This window comes from Ciconia boyciana, chromosome 10 (assembly GCF_034638445.1).
Source record: "Ciconia boyciana chromosome 10, ASM3463844v1, whole genome shotgun sequence".
NCBI lineage: Eukaryota > Metazoa > Chordata > Aves > Ciconiiformes > Ciconiidae > Ciconia > Ciconia boyciana.
The window spans coordinates 22759581-22780253 of record NC_132943.1 but is presented as its reverse complement, the minus strand read 5'-3'; the positions used below and the strand labels follow the sequence as shown (position 1 = coordinate 22780253).

Sequence of the window (20673 nt, the reverse complement as noted above, 5' to 3'; positions counted from 1 at the left end):
CCATTTCTCTTCAGGAAGGTGAGCTTGGATGGTTATGGAGGTTAAACTTCTTAGCTGACAGCTGTCTTGACCATCATTTACCACCCTCTTCTAGTTAATTATGCCTTAGAGAGTAGATGTTCACATTAATTCAAGTTTCAGTTAGGAAAAAAGGAAAGAAAACTAACATTGTCTACTTGAAAACCATTTTCAATTATAATAATGATCAAAATTATGACACCCTCCTCCCCCTTATCACTTTAATTTTTGGTTATAATTGTATAATTTACTTTTTTTTTTTTCCCCAGATCCTGGAACAGAGCGAACTTGTGCAGAAAATATCTGTGAACATAACTGTACCAACCTGAATGAAGGAGGCTTTATCTGTTCCTGTAGGCCAGGGTACAAGGCCAGTGAAACTAACCGAAACTCCTGTGATGGTATTTTCAATCTTCTGAATGTCTTCTCACTGATAAGTGTTCACTGACTTGTCACTTCATCATTCTAATGTGACTACCCATTTTTGCATTCTGACAGGATTTTTGTACATTTAGCAGATGCTTCCTAAAAAGTTTTGCTGCTGAATCATGTTTTCTGACATGCAGGCCTCATTCAACAAAGAACTGGCTCCACAGTTCAGGCTTGTTTTAAGCTTTTGGTGGCTGTAGGTATATGTTTTTGCTTTACTGTATATAGTTTTTGTCATATCTTTGCAATCTGAGGGACAGAAATTTGCTGGGGTTTTTTTCCTTATTGAAAGAAAACTTACTGAAGGTTATACTCTCCTTCTGTTCTGCTCTGGAACAGACCTACAGTAAAGGTCTATTGTGCCATATTTTTGCCCTGGTTATATGCAGATAAAACATGGTGAGGAGTCTACCCACAGGCCGTTGTTCGTGGTCATGCAATATAGTACCTTCACAGTTACCATTTCAGTATGTTTTGATGAGAACACTTCTGTTTGTTGCTCCTAGCTCTTGTGGACAATTTGTGTAGTTTTATTAAACGTGATCCAACGCCACCCCTCCCTTTCATTCCTCCTGATATAGTTTCTGAGGACTAAGTATCTTTGCTTCAGCATTTCAAGAAGGCTTTGCTCTTGCATCTCATTGTAGTTGTGCCTCATCTTTTGTCTTTCCTTGGTGATTTAACACAAAAATACATGATCAAAAATGTCTCTCTGAAAAGCAATCTGATAAGCAGGAGCAATGCAGTCATTAGCAATCTGTAGTTAAGACATATTAAACAGTAGATGAGTGATGAGGAGTTCTGTTAAATAATAGATGCTAATGTTAAAGATCACTTATTAGGTCACTGATCTTTTAGAGTATGTGGGGAAGGGACAAAGCTACCGCTTCATGGAGTAAAGGTGACCAGCATGTGGAAGAAAGAAATTAAGCTCTAGGTATCTTTTCTCTACTTATGTCTAGATATCAATGAGTGTGAGATATTTGGAACATGCACCCAGGACTGCAAGAATTCCAAAGGAAGCTACGAATGTTTCTGTGCAGATGGCTTCAGGTCTGTGGGTGATCAACAAGGGAAACAGTGTGCAGCTAATGGTATGTTAACTGATAGCAAGATTGATTGCTACCTGTAAAGAGCAAGTGGAGTACAGCAACTTAATGAATATAATCCTCTCTTTTTTTAGGAAGGGGATAATGAAAATCAAACTTTGTTCTGTAACATAATATTATCCGTGTATTCCACCCGTTCCATAATCAGGAATAGAAGTGCTCATCTCTGCTTCCAATTGTAAACATTAAAAACAATATCTTGATTTGGATGCCTGCCTGCCTTTCTTCTGAAATTTTCTGCAAACAAAAACCTGCTTATCCTGTGGTTGTCATCAGAAGGAAATTAATGTTGTCTATTCCTGGAGTTTAGGTTTTCTCAACAAAATAATGCATCAGAAGAAAGTTGAATTAAACTGGTACAAATCAAAGGCAGTTTGATGGCAGATTGCCATTCATTGTTCGTGGACTGATGCACACAAACAGAAAGACTTTGGCCAATGTTTAACGTCAATCATTAGCTTTTTATCATACCTCAGTGCAGTGACTACAGTGCGTGATAGTCATTGAATAGGTAGAGAGTTGATTCAGAAAATAAGAGTAATAGAATAGTAATAATAAAAAGCTGAAGAAAATAGAAAAAAGTGACAATGCAGCAGTATTATATAAAAGACAGAAACAATATTGTATTTAGAAAAGTACTTTAACAGCTTTAAGAAATTCATGATAGAAATGTGGTGTGCCTAGTCAAATAGTAAAATCTTTGGAACAGAATGCCTGTGACCAAAACTGTGTGCTGCTGGAGGTTTTGAAACCTAAAAATTATTTGTAATATGAGAAATGATACAAGAAAACCAGGTCTCCAGGTTTCCAGTCCAGGGGCCAGTACAGTCCAGCAAATATTTAGTATTGAGCATGAGACTGGAAATACAAAAGGGCATTTGCACCTGAGTTTCGGCCTGGCTGCCTCTTTATGTGCCTGTGTCAGAAATCTAGTTCTTTGAAACCCTTCTTCATAGGCTTTATTCAGGAAGCATCTAGACACCCAAAATTTTCAAGGCTAAGTGATAGAAGATAACATGATTGTAGCTGATAACATAATGAAATTTGTTGTGCCTAAAGTTCTACTTCTATGTATGCCCAGAACTTTACCACTCTTTGTAGTACAAGCTCACAGCACTCATAAATAAGGGCTTCCTTTGCCTGTGTCTGCTGCAGGCAGTAGGCATTTTCAGAACACACATAGAATATTAGGTCCCCTTTTTCCTGTAATAGCATATATGTTGGAAATGCTGTCAATTTCTACACTGAATTGTATGTTCATTAGAGAATAGTCACTTGCCTTATTCTCCCATAGTTGGGTGTGATTTAGAGGGAAAGGGATTGTGTTCAAATGAACCCTTCATAGGAAATTGAGCATAATTAGTTGGAAAAGGCACTGGTAAATGAGATTTTCCTTTCTCCGCTGAATACCATGTCATTTCTCATTGGCTCTGTGAAGATGTGATTAATGTAGGAGAACTTCTTCTCTGGAAGAATGCCTAGGATTTAAGTCCATGACTCCCATGTGGACTTCTTCCTTATAAAAAGGGCTGAACAAGTAAATTTTCTCACCAGCAAAATCAGCCAGGTGGGACTGATACTCTTTATGGTCAAGTTATTAGAATATTGAGGTTAACCCCAAATTAACCTGTGTGTAGGAGAACATTAATCTAAATATGGAGACATTAGGATTTAAAGACTTTCAGGCAGAAGAACTCAGACAGGTCGTGGCTCAAGGTACCAGCAATTTATTTGTATTTTCAAAATTGTTTCCTGTACTTTGAGGTGGGGAGCTGAACCACATAGAGTATAGCAGCATTCTATTTTTGAGATGTGAGGTAGTGATATGCCAACATTGTGATGTTTAAGAATTTTTAAGGAATTATCCCTTAATGATTACTTCTGCACAAAATCTATGGTGAAAAGGATAATACTATCCTCTGCAGTAAGCATTTCCAGAGTTTTTAATGAATTTTGCGAAGTCAAGAAGTTTGAATAGCTCTGAAGCTTTAGAAGTGGTCCTGTGTTCCTTCTGCTTCTCATGCAGACATAACTCGTGAACACCCCAGTTTAGTTTTGACTAGAAGTGACTTTCATCTCTTTCTTCTAAAATGAGAAATACATGAAAGTAAAATTCATGATTGTTTCCCAGGTAATCCTCCATTGTTACTGCTGCCAGATAACGTGCGGATTCGAAGATACAATATCTCATCAGAACAGTACTCTGACTATATTGATAACCAGGATCGCATCCAAGCTCTGGATTATGATTGGGACCCTGAAGGGATAGGCCTGAGTGAGTATATGTAGAAAATTGATACTCAACCATGCAATAGTTGGTTTAAAAAAATGTATTTCTGCAGCATAGGTATTTAATTTATGCTGGAAATCAAAATCAAATTAGATTAGCTGTCCAGGTCTTGGTTGAATGTGTCCCTCCCCTCTACTCATTCTTCAGCATCAGTGTGGTTCCTTTTAATGCTTTAATTTAGTTTAGCTAGGTTTTGTTCTGGTGTGAGTTTTGGTGTGAGTTCAGCTGTGGAATTGTGGCTCTGTAGGATTATGCAGTAGTAGTGGATTGCTGTAAATAAACCCCTTCCTTTTCTTCTGCCTCTGCCAGTCCTCAAACCGGGCTCAAGTCTTGCAAGAACTAATCCTTATACTAAGCAGGAATGGCCAGTAGATCCCTATATTAGCTTATATGTTTACCTCTTTATCAACTTCCCTGCTTTTGCCTTTTTTCACAGGGCCACTGTCCTGGCCCATACTTGCTCCTTAGGGCCACGAGAATCTCCATTACTCTCAAAATCATGTGCAAAGGCTTCAGAGCTAAGATCCTATACTCTTGAAAAATGTGATACGTATTTCTTGATTATCTAGATCAAGATGATTTTAGATGTGCATCTTACCTATGATGAATGGCTTAAAAATTTACACACTAACACAAAGTAATTTAATTGAACGGATGGCTCCATGTTATTCATAAATAAATGTATTGGGTATCTTCACGTAAGAGCCTCAGATTAGAATTTTCCAAAAATATGGAATAACTAGACATTAAAAATGATCTTTGTAATTTTTTTGAAGGTATTGTGTACTTCAGCATTCTGGGACAGGGTTCTGAGTTTGGAGCCATCAAACGTGCTTATCTGCCCACATTTGACAGCAGTAGGAACAATCCTACAAAGGAAGTTGACTTGAATCTCAAATACATAGTTAATCCTGATGGGTTAGCTGTTGACTGGGTTGGAAGGTAAGTGCACTGAAAAGCTAGAAAAATGCTGTGCATTGAATGTGTCAAGGGTCTGATCAGGCAGTGCAAAATCTACTTTTTTCTTCCTTATGAACTGTCTCTGAAGATATCTAGTCTCAAGGTAGTTCAGAAGAATATAGTAAGCTCTGTTTGCCCAGACAGAAGGTTAATAGGTCAAATGCATGTTGCTTACTGCACCACGTATTCTCTGAGGAATCTTGCATTACTCCACAACTGGCAGGTGAGTTGTGCATCAGTAAAGTGATAATACACTGGCCTTCATGTCAGATGAATTCTTCAAGGACTCAGGTAAGCTCCAAGGAACAAACATTCTTTGCTGTTGGAAGGAGATCTCCCCAATCCATAACGGAATTTGTCTTTCATCTTTGCTCCTTTCTTACCAGCCTTGTGCTATATGAGCTAATCCCAAAGCAGAAGTAGCTCTGAAGTCTGATGCATATGTGTTTTCTCAGAAAATGGTTACATTTTTGTAAATGTGTCTCGGAGTTTTTTCTCCCTCTTGTTGGCTGTGGATTTTTTTGGGCTAAAACATGGCAATTTTTTAACTTAATCTTAGAAATCATGAGATCACTGCTTATTTTCCCTGCCTTGGAGAAGAGCTGTGAGAAAGTTGGGCATGACTTTTGGGAGTTTGACTCTGATGTCGATGGTGTCATTTCTTATTTGCAATGTAACTGTTAAAGGATGCGGTGGACAGGCATAGCTGTAGTTCATTTGGTATAATGTTGAGAGGATCCTGATCTTTGTAGAGAGACACTATGAAATGTAGTCAGGATTCTGTTTGAAGCTGAATGGACAGAGGTTATAGAGATGAGTCAATTGTCTGAATGCTGTTGACAAATTTTGGATGTTTCTGGTCATGCAGTCAATAGGGTGAAGAAGAAGGATGTTAAGATCATACTAAAGCATGATGTTTCTGGAAAGCTGAAAAATGAAAGAAGGAACTTAGCTATCTGCTTCCCCTCTGTCATGTGGTTATCAACTAAGTAGATGAATACTTTACCTTTTATGTCCTCAATCAAAATATGACTGGAAGGTGCTTAAGATCTGAACTGCAGCTAGGTAGCACTTAACTCTGAATTGTGTTTGTGGCAACAGAGATTTTTTTCCTAATGATTCAAAAAGCTATCATATGAGTAGGCAAAGATTGGGAAAAGACTTATTCCAGTTTGGGGCCTGATATGTAGCTTTTATTATCTAGAGTCTTTGTGTTAGGTGATGTATGCTATGTTCGGTGTTGTGTCCTATGAAATAGTTATGGAGTTGCTCATGCAGTATGTCACCCTGATTTCTAGAGCAGGGTAAAGCCAGTCTGGCTGAAGTGATTCACCAGCTTGAAAAATTGTGCTAGTCATGATGGAAAGAAAGAAGTGGAAAATTGTATTTTTCCTTCCAGCAGTCTTTAAATATGAGATAGATATATTAAGGTCTGGGCTAGCCTTTAGCCTTCAGGTTATTTTGCTGTTTGCTTTGTGAACTGCAGGCCACCCAGAAAACCAAATGTGTCTGAGGGCAGAAGGGAGTGTCTGAATTTCTGTTCACAAATCTGTATGGTCATGAGAGCAAGGATAAAGGATATACATCACCAGCATCCTGATGAGGCTAGCATCTTCAGCACTTCAAACGTAGTGTTACACTGATTCCAGAACAATGTTGAAACATACTTTAAAAAAACATATTTAAGTGTCTGCACATTATATAAAAACTGATACACATGGTTTGAGACACTTAGTCCTTCTGCCCATCTGCAAAACAGGAATTACAGTTTTTTGTCACATTCCCAAGCCAATTATGAGATAATTTATTCCATCAGAAGGCACTGTGTGATTAGTGAGTGCATAATAATAAGTATGTTTATTATCTAAGGTGAAAAAAATTATAAAGCCATGATGACAAAGATAAGCAAAATTCAAGGAAGAGTAGACTGAGTGCCCTGTTTGTAAGGACTAAAAGCATTTACATCTCATGTGGTAACAATTTATTCATTAACATCTCTGTCAGAAGACAAAAGTCTAGAGAGGAGCTGTGGACTAATAAGCTGGATACCTTCAGAGTTGCTGTATAAATTACATGGTAAATAAATTTTTATTTGTAATGAACCTCATCAGCTCCTGGAAAACTGAATCTTTAAAGATGCTTATTAACCACCTCTGGTGCTTAAAAGTAACAATGAGAGTTCTCAGTAGCCCTTTAATGAAGATTATTTGCCAGGGAACAGAGGCAGCTGCAGAAACTTTGTCAGAGGAGAAAACTAGTGAGCCAATAGATCACATTTGCTAAACTCGCCTCTATTTAGGGTCTGTATATTCCTGAAATATTCCAGACTGAAAAAGTTCAGATGTAATCAATGCAGCTTCATTATATTAATTTTGTTTGGGTTTGATATAGCTTTTCTTTTTAAAAATATAGATATTTTTTATTCCTCTCCCAAGTATAAACTACTCACTTTTGGAATGTTTTGTGTTTTATGTAATTCAGACATCTTTACTGGACTGATGCAGGGACTAATCGCATAGAGGTGGCAAAATTAGATGGACGGTACAGAAAATGGCTTATCTTTTCTCTACTGGATCAGCCAGCAGCTATTGCTGTCAATCCAAAACGTGGGTAAGTACTACAGGACTTCCCAGAATTAGTTTCAATGCTATTCAATACCAAAAAACCCTGCAATGGTAAACTTTACAGGAAAGACTAAGGAAATGCTTTCTGGAGTTTCCCTTTACTAATGTTAGGAAATTTGTGTACATGTGAAAGTATTTTAGGATTAGATTTCATATGGGTGCTTGTGTTGGTGACAACACCAGGTGGGTCAAATAAAACTCTTCTTTCTACAGTGTTGTATGCCCACCGAGTTTCTCTGTTACTACTGAAACAGGGAAATTGATGGGGGTGTCTCTTTACGAACTCCAAGTGATACAGACATAGCCTCCTTCACAGTGGAAAGCAATGTAAATACACTGGTTCATTCAACAGCTGCGCTTGCTACATCTTGTATTATATGATGGATCACCAGATATCATGATATGTGCTTCTCTCAGCTGGAGTAAAGCAGCACGGCTCCCTGAAGTCACCTGGGCTCTGCAGCTTTATTGTGACTGATGGATGTTCAGTGTTCACAGTCATTTTTCTTCCACTGAGAATGAGAAACTGTCATTAAAACCACTCTCTTTCCAAATCAGGACACAGGATGCAAACATTCTTCTTTTGGTATTTATCTTCTCTACTTGAAACAAGCTTGTTCAGTAAACTCTCTGTGACTTTCCTGATCACATCTCCAAAACATAGGTTGCTGAACAGCTTTATGTTCCACAACTGACCTTTTCCATGAAACTCCAAAGGATAGTCATGGTGACCAAATTCTGAACCATATTAAATTCTAGTTCTGTCCTTTCAGGCTTATGTATTGGACTGACTGGGGAAGGCAGCCAAAGATTGAATGTGCCTGGATGGATGGACAACAAAGACAAACTCTGGTCTCTGAAGACCTTGGCTGGCCAACAGGTCTTTCTATTGATTATTTGAACAATGATAGGATCTATTGGAGTGATTCTAAAGAAAATATTATTGAATCCATGAGACCTGATGGGACAGACAGAACCATAGTATTACATGGAGGTAAGAACTTATTATGCAATTAATATAATAGTAACCAAGATGGATGCTAACAAGCACTTGGGCTTCACAAGTGGGGCTAGATTCGGGAGCTTTTCAAAGAGTAAGTCTTGGTAGTGTTTTCTCCTCCTTTATACAGGGATAAATGGCACACCAGGTTCAGAGCTCATGATGCCTGGTAACTAGATTCCTGAGGGTAATTTACATGACCTAAATAGGGGACAATGTGGAAATTTGGATTCTTGCTTTTTTATGTGTATTATTAAGCAGTCTGCAGGTACAGTGGCATGAAGTGGTCAGGCACATGAGGATGTATATATATAGCTGCAAATGTCTTAAAATGAAAGGATTAGATGATATATTTAAGCTGAAGAAGAACAGCAGTTCTATCGCTCCTGCTGGAGATTTGCTTGCTGACACTCTATTGTTTGGTTCCTTTGAGAAGTAGGCAGTCCATACAGCCTTGATGTCTTTGAAGGCCATTTATATTGGATAGCTAAAGAACGAGGAGAAGTCTGGAAGAAAGATAAATTTGGAAGTGGAGAAAAAGTGAAAGTGCTGACTGTAAATCCATGGCTTACTCAAGTGCGCATCTATCACCAGCACAGGTACAATCGGTCAGGTAGGTAATCAGCATCCTGGTGAGCCATTCCTTGCTATGAGATCGAAGTTGGTATTGATGTCTTCAAAGAGCTTAGTAAGCTTCTGATAATGCGTCTATCAGTATGTGATAATATTAATTTCTGAAAACCTAAAAATGGAATAGAGGCTGGCAAGTTTTTTCTGCATACCCAAAGTGAAATCAACAGTGGAATACCACACACTGCTCTTTAGAGTCTCTTAGTTCTAAGTTATGACCCTGTCCTTTCTCTTTTTCCCCTCCATCATGGAGTTGTCATAGAGGTGGCAGTCACAATATGTATTTATCCTGGTAACATACAAAGTGCTGGCCATTTAATACTGCCTCTAAGGGGGATATTTCAGCTACGACATGTCCACAGTAATCACAGGGGAGGATGTTGTCACATCGTACCTGGGGGGAGGGGGAAGTAAAATCGTGATGCCGAATATGTCACGTGAAGGGCATGAGTCTGGCGTGAGGCTAAGGGAAAAGAGGTGGCCCTCCCATTGAGTCATGAGGTTCAGAAAGGACCCCCTTCCTTTCTAAACTCCTTCTCAGAGAGGAGTCTAGGTGTGGCTGGATCCAGTCTTGGTCCCAGACTTGGTCAATGGTTTATGTCTAACGGTTATAAGGATGATAATTGTAGCCACATGGCAGAGTCAGCGTTTGCCTGCCAGGTTCCTCTCCACGCCACTTGGGAGTGACTCAGATTCGCAAATTCCCTTGGACTAAATTAAGGTGAAACGACACCAAACAATCAATGAGGCACTTTATTTATGGTAGAAGCAACTTGAACGTGGAACGCATCAACTTGAAAAACTTAGAAAGCGTGAAGGGGTTGGCAACGGTGGGATCTTACTGGAACATTTATAAGGAGGAAAGGAAAGGGAGGAAAAGGAAAGAGAGAGCGAGATAAAGAGAGATATCACCACTCTTGGATCCCACGATGACGGGCATGGCAATCCTCCGCTGATGGGTGTGCACCTGGTTCCTTGGGGGTGCGTCTTTTATACTCTAGTCCCTGCTGCCAGTTATGCCCCTTGAGGGCTTATATGGTTCTTGTCCCAGAAGGTTCTCAATCTTCTGCGCAGGCGCCAATGGGGGTGGTGGTGAGGGGTGTCTCGGGTGGTCGTAAGCCCCTTCCTCAGATAAACCCTGTGTGACCGCTGGCCATATATGGTCAGTCGTTATGTAAGGTCGATCAGAACATGGAACTGCGTGTCCTCCGACACACTCTCCGTGTCCCGTGCTAGCCGTGCAAGCCGCAACTCGCATCGCCACAATGTTTGAGACATTAACTCTTTCAGTCTCTCACAGATGTCCAGAGGAACATCCAGAAAGTGGATAAAACACCATAAAGGTGTTTTAGCTTCCAGAATCAGAAAGCTCCATGTTGCTTGGAGATGTTCAGTTTCTCCTTGGTGCTATGCTGGCTCCCAACAGCCATGGTCTCTCCCTTAAGAATGTAAGACAAGGCAGAGAGAAGGTTTTGATATAAATGTGGTATTTGGGCATCAGTTGTTTTAAAAAGTGGATCTAGTCTTGTTTAGATTTTTGATGTGTGATATTGATGAGATACACTACTGACTATGGAATTGCCCTGCCTTACCTCAGGAATATGCTGCATTGCTGCTTCAACTGCCTTTATCACTTTTTTTTCAGTGCCTAATCCTTGTAAAGATGTCTGCAGCCACCTCTGCTTGCTGAGACCAGGAGGGTACACCTGCACTTGTCCTCAAGGGGCTCGATTCATAGAAGGCAGCAGCACAGAGTGTGATGCAGGTAGAATAATTTGTCAAACTGGAAATGAAAGGAAAGGAAGCTTTTCTTTAGGAATGCAAATGCATTACTGAATTAGAAATATGGAGGGATGAGCTAGCTGATATAATAGATATTGGTAAATCAGGACATCTGGCTTTTATTCTCAGCCATCACTGATTTGTGGTCACCTTGTGCATTTCATTTAATCTCTTTGCATGTCATTTGTAAAATGCATATAGATATATCACTGCAACCAGTCCAGACCCATCTGCAAAATTGGTCAGTTTCTGATTTTTGTTTTGAAATTCCAAAATATTTTATTTACATTTTTTTCAAATGCATTGATTTCAGAACTAGAGAATTTCTGACAAATTATGGTTTACAATTATGTTTACAGTTCTGTACAAGGTATTGTTTGATCAGTGTAATAGAATACAATAGAAACTTGAAACAAAGCTTACAGAACTCACAGTGTGAACAGAGATAAATTCTAGATAATTATCATATGCTGGAAAGGCTTTTAAGCACTAGAATTTAGTGCTTGGTTGTTGCATTGCAGCAGAGCCCCCACAGTGCTTCCAGGAGTGCCAATAAAATAGAATTGCTCAGCCTTTCCTGAGAAGAAAGAGCATACCACTGCAGGATTTCTATTTCTCTAGCTGAGACTCTGCATTCTTAGCTTACAGTGATGTGGGTGGTAGCCAGATGTCCTTGTAGTTGTCCTTGCAACATATCTCTAATAAATTATGCTTTATAACATTATGTCTGGCATCTTTTCTATGGTTAATCTTCTCTGAATTATCTTCTTTTTGCATTAAAAGAGAAAATGTCATAATTTTTTACACTGCCTTACCTCTACATTACATTTTCTTAACAATTGTTAATGCTCTCTCAATCCACATGGTGTGAGCTGCAGAAAGAGGAGCTAGTAATATGATGTAATACTGAATGGAAATGTGCAATATATGTTTAAATTAGGGATCAATAACACTGTTAATTGCATTTGCAGTTTGCTGTTTAATGCTCTGAGGAGACTGCGTTTGTCATTCTTTGCTGAAACTGATTTACATAAAATGTCCAGGAATGAAGAAAACTGTGCTTGACCTTATTTTGAGGGAAAGGAGGAGACAGCAAATAGGATATACAGTACTCTCTCCATTTTTGAACTTCAGTTTTTATCTTGACTTTAAGCAAATCTTCTAGCCAGTGAACTGTGACTGCTATAATTGATGGACTGATCAAACATAGCTTTTGTATATACATTTGGTTTATTTCGTCCTTTCCCCATATTGCAGCTACTGAGAAACACAGCCTGTAAGACCTCTGCATTTCCCCTTTTTTAATCCCATTTACTTGAAGGGAGTTTTACCTGTAAGGAACATTGTAGCAACAGACTTTCTCTACCTCTGGCTGATAAAAATTTTACGACAAAATATTATGATCTAATTTACCAGTGTAAGACAGGCTGTCAAAGTCCATCCTTAATTTATAGCCTATAATGATGTCTAAGATCCAGAGCTTTTCCTATGTGAACTACACTTTTCTGACAGGATATCCTGAGCTCTTACTGAAGGCTAGTACAACTTCAAGAAATTTCACTTTTTTTTTTTTTTTCACTTGAATAGAATAACATTGGAACCTTTGTAGCTCTGTGTTTGGGCCAGCTCAGGCAGCACTGCCACCTGGGCACCTCGGGGCTCCTGGAGTGCAGCTGTGACACTGCACGATGAAGAACAGGCTTCTGCGCTACCGAGTGCCAAACTGTCAGCCTGTGCTCTGTACTGACAGAAAACTCTGAGGACTTTGGGTTTCTCTCTCATTCTCACTGTCAGGATGTGTGAGAGTTTAGAGGGCCCTCCTGTATGCGCGTTTCCATCCACTGCTCTTCTTCATAAGTAAATGTACCATGGTTTGGCCCTCTCTGTGCAACTTCAGGCTGGTTGGATGGAAGAGCCTGGGCAAAGGCGATAAAGTATTGCTGCCTTCTGAATGGAGAGCTTTGAAGGGTGGTGGTGGGCTGCATTGCATGGGCAAAAGAAAGTGATGGGACATACAGCTTTTTGAGTTGTCTATGCCTACTTTTACTGAATAAGTCGTCATTTTCCGAGAACAGGTTTTACTTCAATTAAAATAAGCTAATTTGGCAGAAAAATAAACATAAGAGCAACAAACGCATACACTATTAAAAGCAAAGCTTCTGAAAAGTACCCTGTGAGTTTGCAAACACAAGTTCTGTAGAGATAAATAAAATGCTCTGTGGTAGTACTTCTCTTGTTGAAGATGTCTTGGTAACATATATGGCTTTTGAATTTTGCAGCTATTGAATCCCCTCCCACAATGCCACCAGCATGCAGGTGCATGTATGGAGGAACATGCTATATAGATGAAAGTGGTCTTCCAAAATGCAAGTAAGTCAGTATGTTGTTAGGGCAGTCCTGGGTCAGATTGTGCTGATTTAGTCTCACAAAACAATTAAACTCTTTGAAATGTGTTGGAAATTCTTCAGGAGATGTCGTACATCTGCAGTAGCATGTTTGTAACCATCACAGAAAAACACATATACACATAAAAATATCAGCAAGAAACAATGTAAATGCATCAGTTTGGAAAAAAAACCCAAAAAACCAGAAAGGCAAACCTCTGAAGATTCTAGTAAAAGGCCATACCAAAAAATTGTAACAATGGAGAAATAATGCTCAGTAAATGTAGTTTGGAACAGCCAGTAGGTGCCACTGATGCTCTGCTGAAACCAAATCTTTTGACTTCAGTGACTAGTTTTCTGACTCAGCACTATTTCCACTTTTAATTCTATGAAGATAGCAGACATACTATATTTACAGTCAGTGAAATATGTAATTACTGAGCATAGAGTTAAAATTTATGGCATGTAGATAAACATTGCAGAATACAATAATAAAGCTGAGAACCTAGACTTAATAAAAGCTATTCAGTCAGCTGTCCTTCTTACATTTACAGGTGTTCTTATGGCTACACTGGGAATTATTGTGAAATAGGATTGTCAAAGGGAGTGCCTCCTGGAACAAGTAAGCTTCAAGTATATATTACACTTGATATTTTGAGCTAAAGAATGTATAATACTATGATACCTGTTCAGGGTCAAGCTTATAATTCTCTGGGCTCTTTTTTACACTGAACTATGCTTGCTTGAATGTTTGCTTGTTCTTCTGTCTTTGATAGCAGCAGTAGCAGTGTTGCTGACAGTCATACTAATCATAATAATTGGAGTGTTAGCGGTTGGAGGCTTTTTTAACTACAGACGAACAGGCTCCCTTTTACCAGCGCTTCCCAAACTACCAAGGTATGTTTTGAAGGCTTTCATAGCTGGAATGTCTGTGCACTGACAATGTATGTTTGTTCCTAAATATTTCTGAAAAATCCAGTTTGTTTACTGTGTGCCCATTCTGTTGGAATATGGGAAGTGCAGTGTTGCAGCAATTCCAGTGGATTTTTGATTCCAAGCAATATCCTAACTGATCATTACTTTGTCACAAAGGACTATTGTAAAACTCTTCTACATTTTAAATTGACTTTTAAATAATGAGCAATATAGAAGACTGTTTACCAGATCTGGAACTGGATATTCAGTTCAAAAAGATACAAAAGACCATAGTTACATATGTTTTAATTTTTTATAAAACTTTGTCAGAAGATGATTCTGGCAAAGAGATCTTTTTAACATTGAAAGGCTGAGCTCGTCTGCAATACTGTATTCATCTGTTTAAAAATAATATGGGGCATGTGTAGTGAGCTTCTATGTGTTTCCAGTGCCTGAGAAATCTGGGCTTTTTGTAGGTTCCTGCTCTCCTGACAGTCATACTGTCCAGTGAAAACCAGCTTTGTGAAATATCATTCAAAAATATTTGATGTTTTAAATCAAAGGAAGATGAAGAAAAAAATATTTGTAATGGTTTTAAATTAATTTTTTAAAAAAGCTGTCCGAATATGATGCTTCAAAATTTTTTTAGCTTTAAGCAAATTATGTGTTTTTAAAGATATAAGGCTGCATTTTCATAGCCTTTGCACCAATTTCACAATAGTAGCTCTTAAATCAGTGTAATTAAATCATTGTAATCAGTAATGTGGATGTAGCTATGACTGCTTCCTCACTGGAGGATTACACTGAACTAATTAAGTTTGTTTATGACTTGACGTAGTTAAATTGGGGCAAAATTTTTGTGCAGATCAATCCTGCAGGACAAAGAGTTTGTAAGAGATCTCCAAGCTGCTCACTGAAATTCCCTGTTTCTTGCTTTCCTGAATGGAAATTTTCTGCATTGTCAGTGAACAAGTAGAAATTTTAATGCACTGACTTGAACTTTACTGTTCAACAATACTTCTCATATAAGTTATGAGGCCATGTGAAATGGAGATGTCAGTTTTTTGTCTGTGAGGCTTGATTCACAGTTTTCATTTCTGCCATGAATATGCCTTAGTGCTGCCATTGCTCAACCCCTCTTCAAACTGTTAACTCATACCTTTGCTGCAGAGTTAACTCAAGCTATAGCTTAGCTGTTACCCTTAACATGAGACTAGTCCATGTACAGGAATCATAGTTAAGATTTATGTTTTTTTAAAATTGAATCATCTGATGCCTACAGGGCCAACTGGTAAAGTGTGCGTACAACGCACCAGCTATAGGCAAGAGTTTAGCACAAGCCAGCTCCAATGAGGACACCCAAGTGGAAAGATTATTTCAATGCTTCTGTCTTCTGTCAAGTTAGGCAAATTTGACAAAATGAACTCAAAGGTTAACTCAGTGGATTTGTAGTTGCATGTTTTTGGGGAGTTGCATGCTCAGAGTTCTGTGCGGAAGGTCCTGTATTTGGCCACTCACTACTATCTTTCACTGCTCCTATTATTTTGAGCCTGACAGTGTTCTTTCAGCCCATTTGTAATATTTCTCATGCAAATCTAATGTGCACTTGTGGTTACCGTAAATCTATACGGAGATTGAACATTTGAAAACAGTATCCTGTAGGTATCTTCATGATTTGCATGCATAAACATCTTTAGTATAGGTGTTGTTGGAATTACATCCACAAATTTGCATGCCATTTCAGCTGCATTTTTTTCAATCAGTTTCAATGAATTTGAATAACCGAGTGGATTCATGCATTTGTCTGTAAATCAACACTGAAGTAAGAGTAGTCAAAATGTAGGTAAATTTGGGGGGATTGTAATTCATTGAGTTCATCTGATGTCTACATGAGCACACATAAAGATAGTTGAGATCATTCTGAATGGGCTAATTTAGGTTAAAAAAACCTGTTGAACTAATGCAGGAATATTACTTCTGGTGCCCTCGCTAGCTTGCTTATAGCCAGCAAAAATTCCACGTGATAATTATGCTTAGAAGAACAACTAGAAGAATCTGTTTTATAAGCTCTCTTTCTGTATGATCTGTGGTTTTGTTTTTTTTTTTTTTCTTTTTCTTTTTTTTGTAGTTTAAGCAGTCTTGTAAAATCTACTGAAAATGGCAATGGGGTAACTTTCCGACCTGGAGCAGATGTGAGTATGGACATAGGAGTCTCTGGCTTTGGAGGAGACTCTGCTATAGACAGAGCAATGCAAATGGTAAGGTTTAGTTCTGAAATAAATTTTTTTAAATTATGTTCCTTTAATGTCATTTTTAGCTGATAGAGGGAAGTCTTTTATGTAAAAAAGATAGTGGGATGATAAATGTGTTGTAGAAAAAGAAGTGAACACTGATTGATAATTTCCCGAAATAGATTTTTGTAAATGCAGGCTGTTCTTAAAAATAATGTGACTTTTCTCAAGATTTATATGGTAGAAATTAAGTTGATTACCCCCTTTCGTATTTTAGCATATTCATCAAATGAAAATATTGTAACAAGGAATTTTTGAGGGCCTTTGTGTTCCATAGAACAGGTTAAAATGTGTGGTTTTCAAATCCAGACTGTATGTTAGAAACTTCAGAGGTAAAACTCAGGCCTAACTGCAGGATACACTACTTTGCACAACAAATTGTAAATTGGAGAGTTTCTTATTTTAGCAAGTTTAAACAAATCATGTTTAATAGTTTTGGGGACATCATAAAGTGTAACTCTAATTCATCCATGTTTTGTTATGCACACCTGAGAAATAGCACATCCTTGTGTTTCCTATACTGTATAGTTTTTCCATGGAAAAAATATTCCCCTGTTTACCACAAGAAGTACAATCTACAAAAGATTTTTATTTATAGGAAATAGATCACAGGTATGTTTGAATAATAAGCACTTGCTGCAAAGCCTACGCTGGAAACTCCCTAAACTTTTAAAATTAAAGATGAATTACAGACTTAACTGACAGAATTAAATGACATAATGTAAATTAATACGAAATGAAACAGCTAGTGAAGATAAGCTCATAACATATGTATATGACCTTTTTCTAGGGGAAGAAACGCACCCTTTGTTAAAACTAGGCAGCTTGTGTAATGAAACAACCATATAAGCATTTCAGTAAATACTGGGAAAATAGCTTTAGGCTTGACTATTACCTCAGATCTTTCTCATGCATGAAAAACTTGATGGTACTTTCCATTTTCTGGCCTAATATTGACATACTGAAGTCCAACTGATGCAGTTTTTACATTGCTAATAACAGGTCTAGATACAGGCTGTTTCTACTTGGTGTTAATTGTCCCTATGTACTCAGAGTATAAACAAAAAATTGTATAGTTCACTAGGAAAGAATTCAAAGGGTTTGGTTTATGGCAGTGAAGAACTGTGGGATGTGCCTCCTAAAATTTTAACATCACATATGCATGAGTAGATGTTAGAGGGATATTTTTTAGTGTGGCTGTTCTTAGCCAAGCTAGGCTAATTTCAGGGAGCCAACAAGAGTTCACAGTGTGGTAAAGAGCTATACTCTGATAGCACAAAGCGTGAATCCTTATGGCATGAAGCAGTGGTTTGTAGAAATGAGGCAGGTTTAAAGAACTAGCTGATGTACTGTTCCCATGTTATTCCTCACTATTCCTGTGATGGGGCTGTGACAAGGAGCAGGACAAGTGAGTCTGGGTGGGGTTTTGCTTTCATTACCCTTCTACCTGTTGATGCTTAGCTGGCTAGCCCTGGGTGGCTATCCTTGTGTGGCACTAAATATTTTCTTAAGAAATACTTAACTCAGCACCTTTGCCCACCTGCTGCGAGCACTGTAGCTGCAGCTCAGGGTTTGGCACAATATGTGTGAAGTAGCTGCTATCCACACAGTGGTCTTCATGCATGGGCAAAGTATTGATTTATAGTAAGAGATATGCTAAAAACTGTGAAACATTTTATTTCTGACATAACTCGTATGTTAAAACTACGGGGATGTACTTACTGCTTTGTCTCAAAAAATATAGCAATCTCTGTGCTGGGACAAAATGAATGAATCCCATTCTTTTATATTTCAGATAGTGCTTATTAATTTGTATGTAATGTTGAAGTCTCTAAAATGAAATACTTATTTTGGGATTATGCTTCCTTTGATATCTCTTCCCTGTTGAAGGTGTGATTTGTGAGAGTCATTTTTCCTCATCATAAAATACTGGGATTTTTTTTGTCCAGCTAGGAAATGGGGTAATACTGGAACAATCAATGGTCCAGGCTGCTAGGTCAGGGAGTAAAATAATGGATGGTAAACTAACATTATGATTTTAACAGATGCTAGATTTTGTCTAAGCCTATGTGAAAATAAACATGCATTGTTCCCTGAGATGAAGAATTGGACTATAAATTAATTCCTAGGAATATGGATGTGTTTGTTGCACTGCAGTTGTTGTTTTGGTTTTTTTCCCTTCACAGAATGAAAACTTTGCAGTGGAGTCAGGGAAACAGCCGATCACATTTGAAAATCCAATGTATGCAACCAGAGATGGTGGAGCCAGCACAGCCAGTGCAGTTACAGTTGTTCGGCCAACACATGTAAGAGAAACTTAGACTTGACTTTCATCTTTCATTTTCCTTTAGGACCTTCTTTTCTTCTTTGAAGAACATTGATTTTTCTTCTTCTCTTACAGGTAGCAGCAGCTGGTAGTGAGGAAAATGAAAATTTTGAAAATCCTGTGTATGCCTCTGTGATATCTGCTAGTCCGAAGGAACCCCCTCAGAGTACAGATGCACCTCAGGTAGGATATAGAAATGCTCTAAGGCTGCCTTGTTTATTTTGCGCTCCAAATCAGGGAAATTGAATTGTTAGGGAAGCTGCAATATAGTTTCAATTCTCTTTAAATAATGCCATGGGGTTCGCACATAATCTGCACCAAGTCCAACTAACTGGACCATATTTACAAGATTTACAAGAGCTGGTCAGGAACAGTTTGATAAGAGAAAAGCAGCACAAGCACAGTATTGCCCAGGGCACACAGTAAGGATCTATTTGGATTAAACCCCCTCTTCTTCCTGGCCCACCCAGTTATTTTGAAGTGAACAGATTGGAACAGAGAGTTTCCTTTCACTGTTTGTTGTGCTTCATTTTGAGGGCAGATACTAGTCTGAAATTTGTAATGTAACTGCTGTAAATTGTAATTGCTCCCCAGCAGAAATGATTATAACTAAGGCTTTACTTCAGACTTTTAACAATTATTTGTAAACCCCTAATGAATTATACCTTGATAGAAGCAGCAGTGTGGTTTTTTTCTCTCTTTTTTTTTTCCCCCCCTATAAAATATGAAAAGAAAACCCAAGAAAAATTTCATTTTGGTTTAAAACAGTGAAAACCCAGTTTTTCTTGGTACAGAAGATTGAAATAAGACATTTAGTCAGTGTACTGTCATCATTTTTTTCACATTTATTTGTAATTTTATCCATATTTAAAAGTGCTAGCAAGGCCATTTAAGACACTTGTTCTATGTGTTCTTGGAGGACATTTTAACAATCAACATGAAAGTATTGCCTCATCTAGATTATTCATGATTCATGGAAGATACATTTTTATGTCTTAAAATCCATCTGAATGAGCTGATGGTGGCTTGTTTACAGGACTATTTTCACACATTGTGCACTAAAAATCACCTCTGATGAGCTTTGAAATGACAGCTCTGTCAACCTGTTGTTGTAGTTTCATGTCCCTCAGTAATTTCTCATGTTGTTTTCAAGACTGTTTTTTTCCTCTTTGACGTACTTGTCTGGAATGATAGGCTTCCATGAATTAATTTAGTCACTTTTATTGCCTCCTGGCCTAGCCTCGTGAATACTGCTTTAGGTAAAATAACCATAACTGGTTATCTAGCAGAAAAGAAAGTTGGGTCCCATGCTTAGAATTACAGTGTGGTAATGCAGGAACATCCAGCTGAAATCACTGAGTTAGCAGTCAGTGCAAGTGAAATCCAACAACAGTGATGTCAGTTTCCAGAGAAGTTTTGAGAAAAATGTGTAAAGTTCTAATAATTTTTATGTTTCAGGAATCGAAGTGGAGTTTCTTCAAGAGAAAAATGAAACAAAACACTAATTTTGAAAACCCAATATATGCAGAGGTATTGCTTAATATTGTGTAATTCTATTTTTCAGCTAATGTACTGCTGGACTTTGTTCTTGCTTTCATAGGATAAAGATTATGGGTAGATTCTGCTGCTAAGTGAAGCAGCACAGAAATTCCAGCCCAGGTCAAGGTAGGACTGAAGTGGTTTTGAGAAAAGTTATAAAGTCTCATGCAGAATGATGTGTTCAGCAGGTATCCAGCTCAGGCAGCACAGCTGCACTGCCCACATCTCTGCTTTCCCAACCCAAGCACTGTGGCCCCCTCTTGCTCCGGCATCTCAGGTGCTGGTTTCAGCTTGCTGGTGCATTCCGGTTCCGGTGCATTCAGGAACCCAGCGCAAGTGGGAGGCTGTTGTACTGCTCTAGGAGTGAAGTGTCTAT

At 38.3% G+C, this 20673-nt stretch overlaps 1 protein-coding gene across 1 annotated transcript in view; it reads left to right on the top strand.

The window, feature by feature from the left end:
• The window catches only part of LRP2 (LDL receptor related protein 2), a 133270-nt gene that overhangs the window by 110455 nt on the left and 2142 nt on the right, over window positions 1–20673 (top strand). Inside the window, exons 64-78 of the mRNA XM_072874134.1 lie at window positions 288–419; window positions 1410–1541; window positions 3688–3831; window positions 4623–4788; window positions 7288–7416; window positions 8204–8424; window positions 8864–9043; window positions 10706–10825; window positions 13122–13212; window positions 13781–13848; window positions 14003–14123; window positions 16270–16399; window positions 18619–18738; window positions 18834–18941; window positions 20217–20288. Coding sequence (XP_072730235.1) covers window positions 288–419; window positions 1410–1541; window positions 3688–3831; window positions 4623–4788; window positions 7288–7416; window positions 8204–8424; window positions 8864–9043; window positions 10706–10825; window positions 13122–13212; window positions 13781–13848; window positions 14003–14123; window positions 16270–16399; window positions 18619–18738; window positions 18834–18941; window positions 20217–20288 — 1934 coding nt within the window. The remainder of the gene's footprint in view (window positions 1–287; window positions 420–1409; window positions 1542–3687; window positions 3832–4622; window positions 4789–7287; window positions 7417–8203; window positions 8425–8863; window positions 9044–10705; window positions 10826–13121; window positions 13213–13780; window positions 13849–14002; window positions 14124–16269; window positions 16400–18618; window positions 18739–18833; window positions 18942–20216; window positions 20289–20673) is intronic.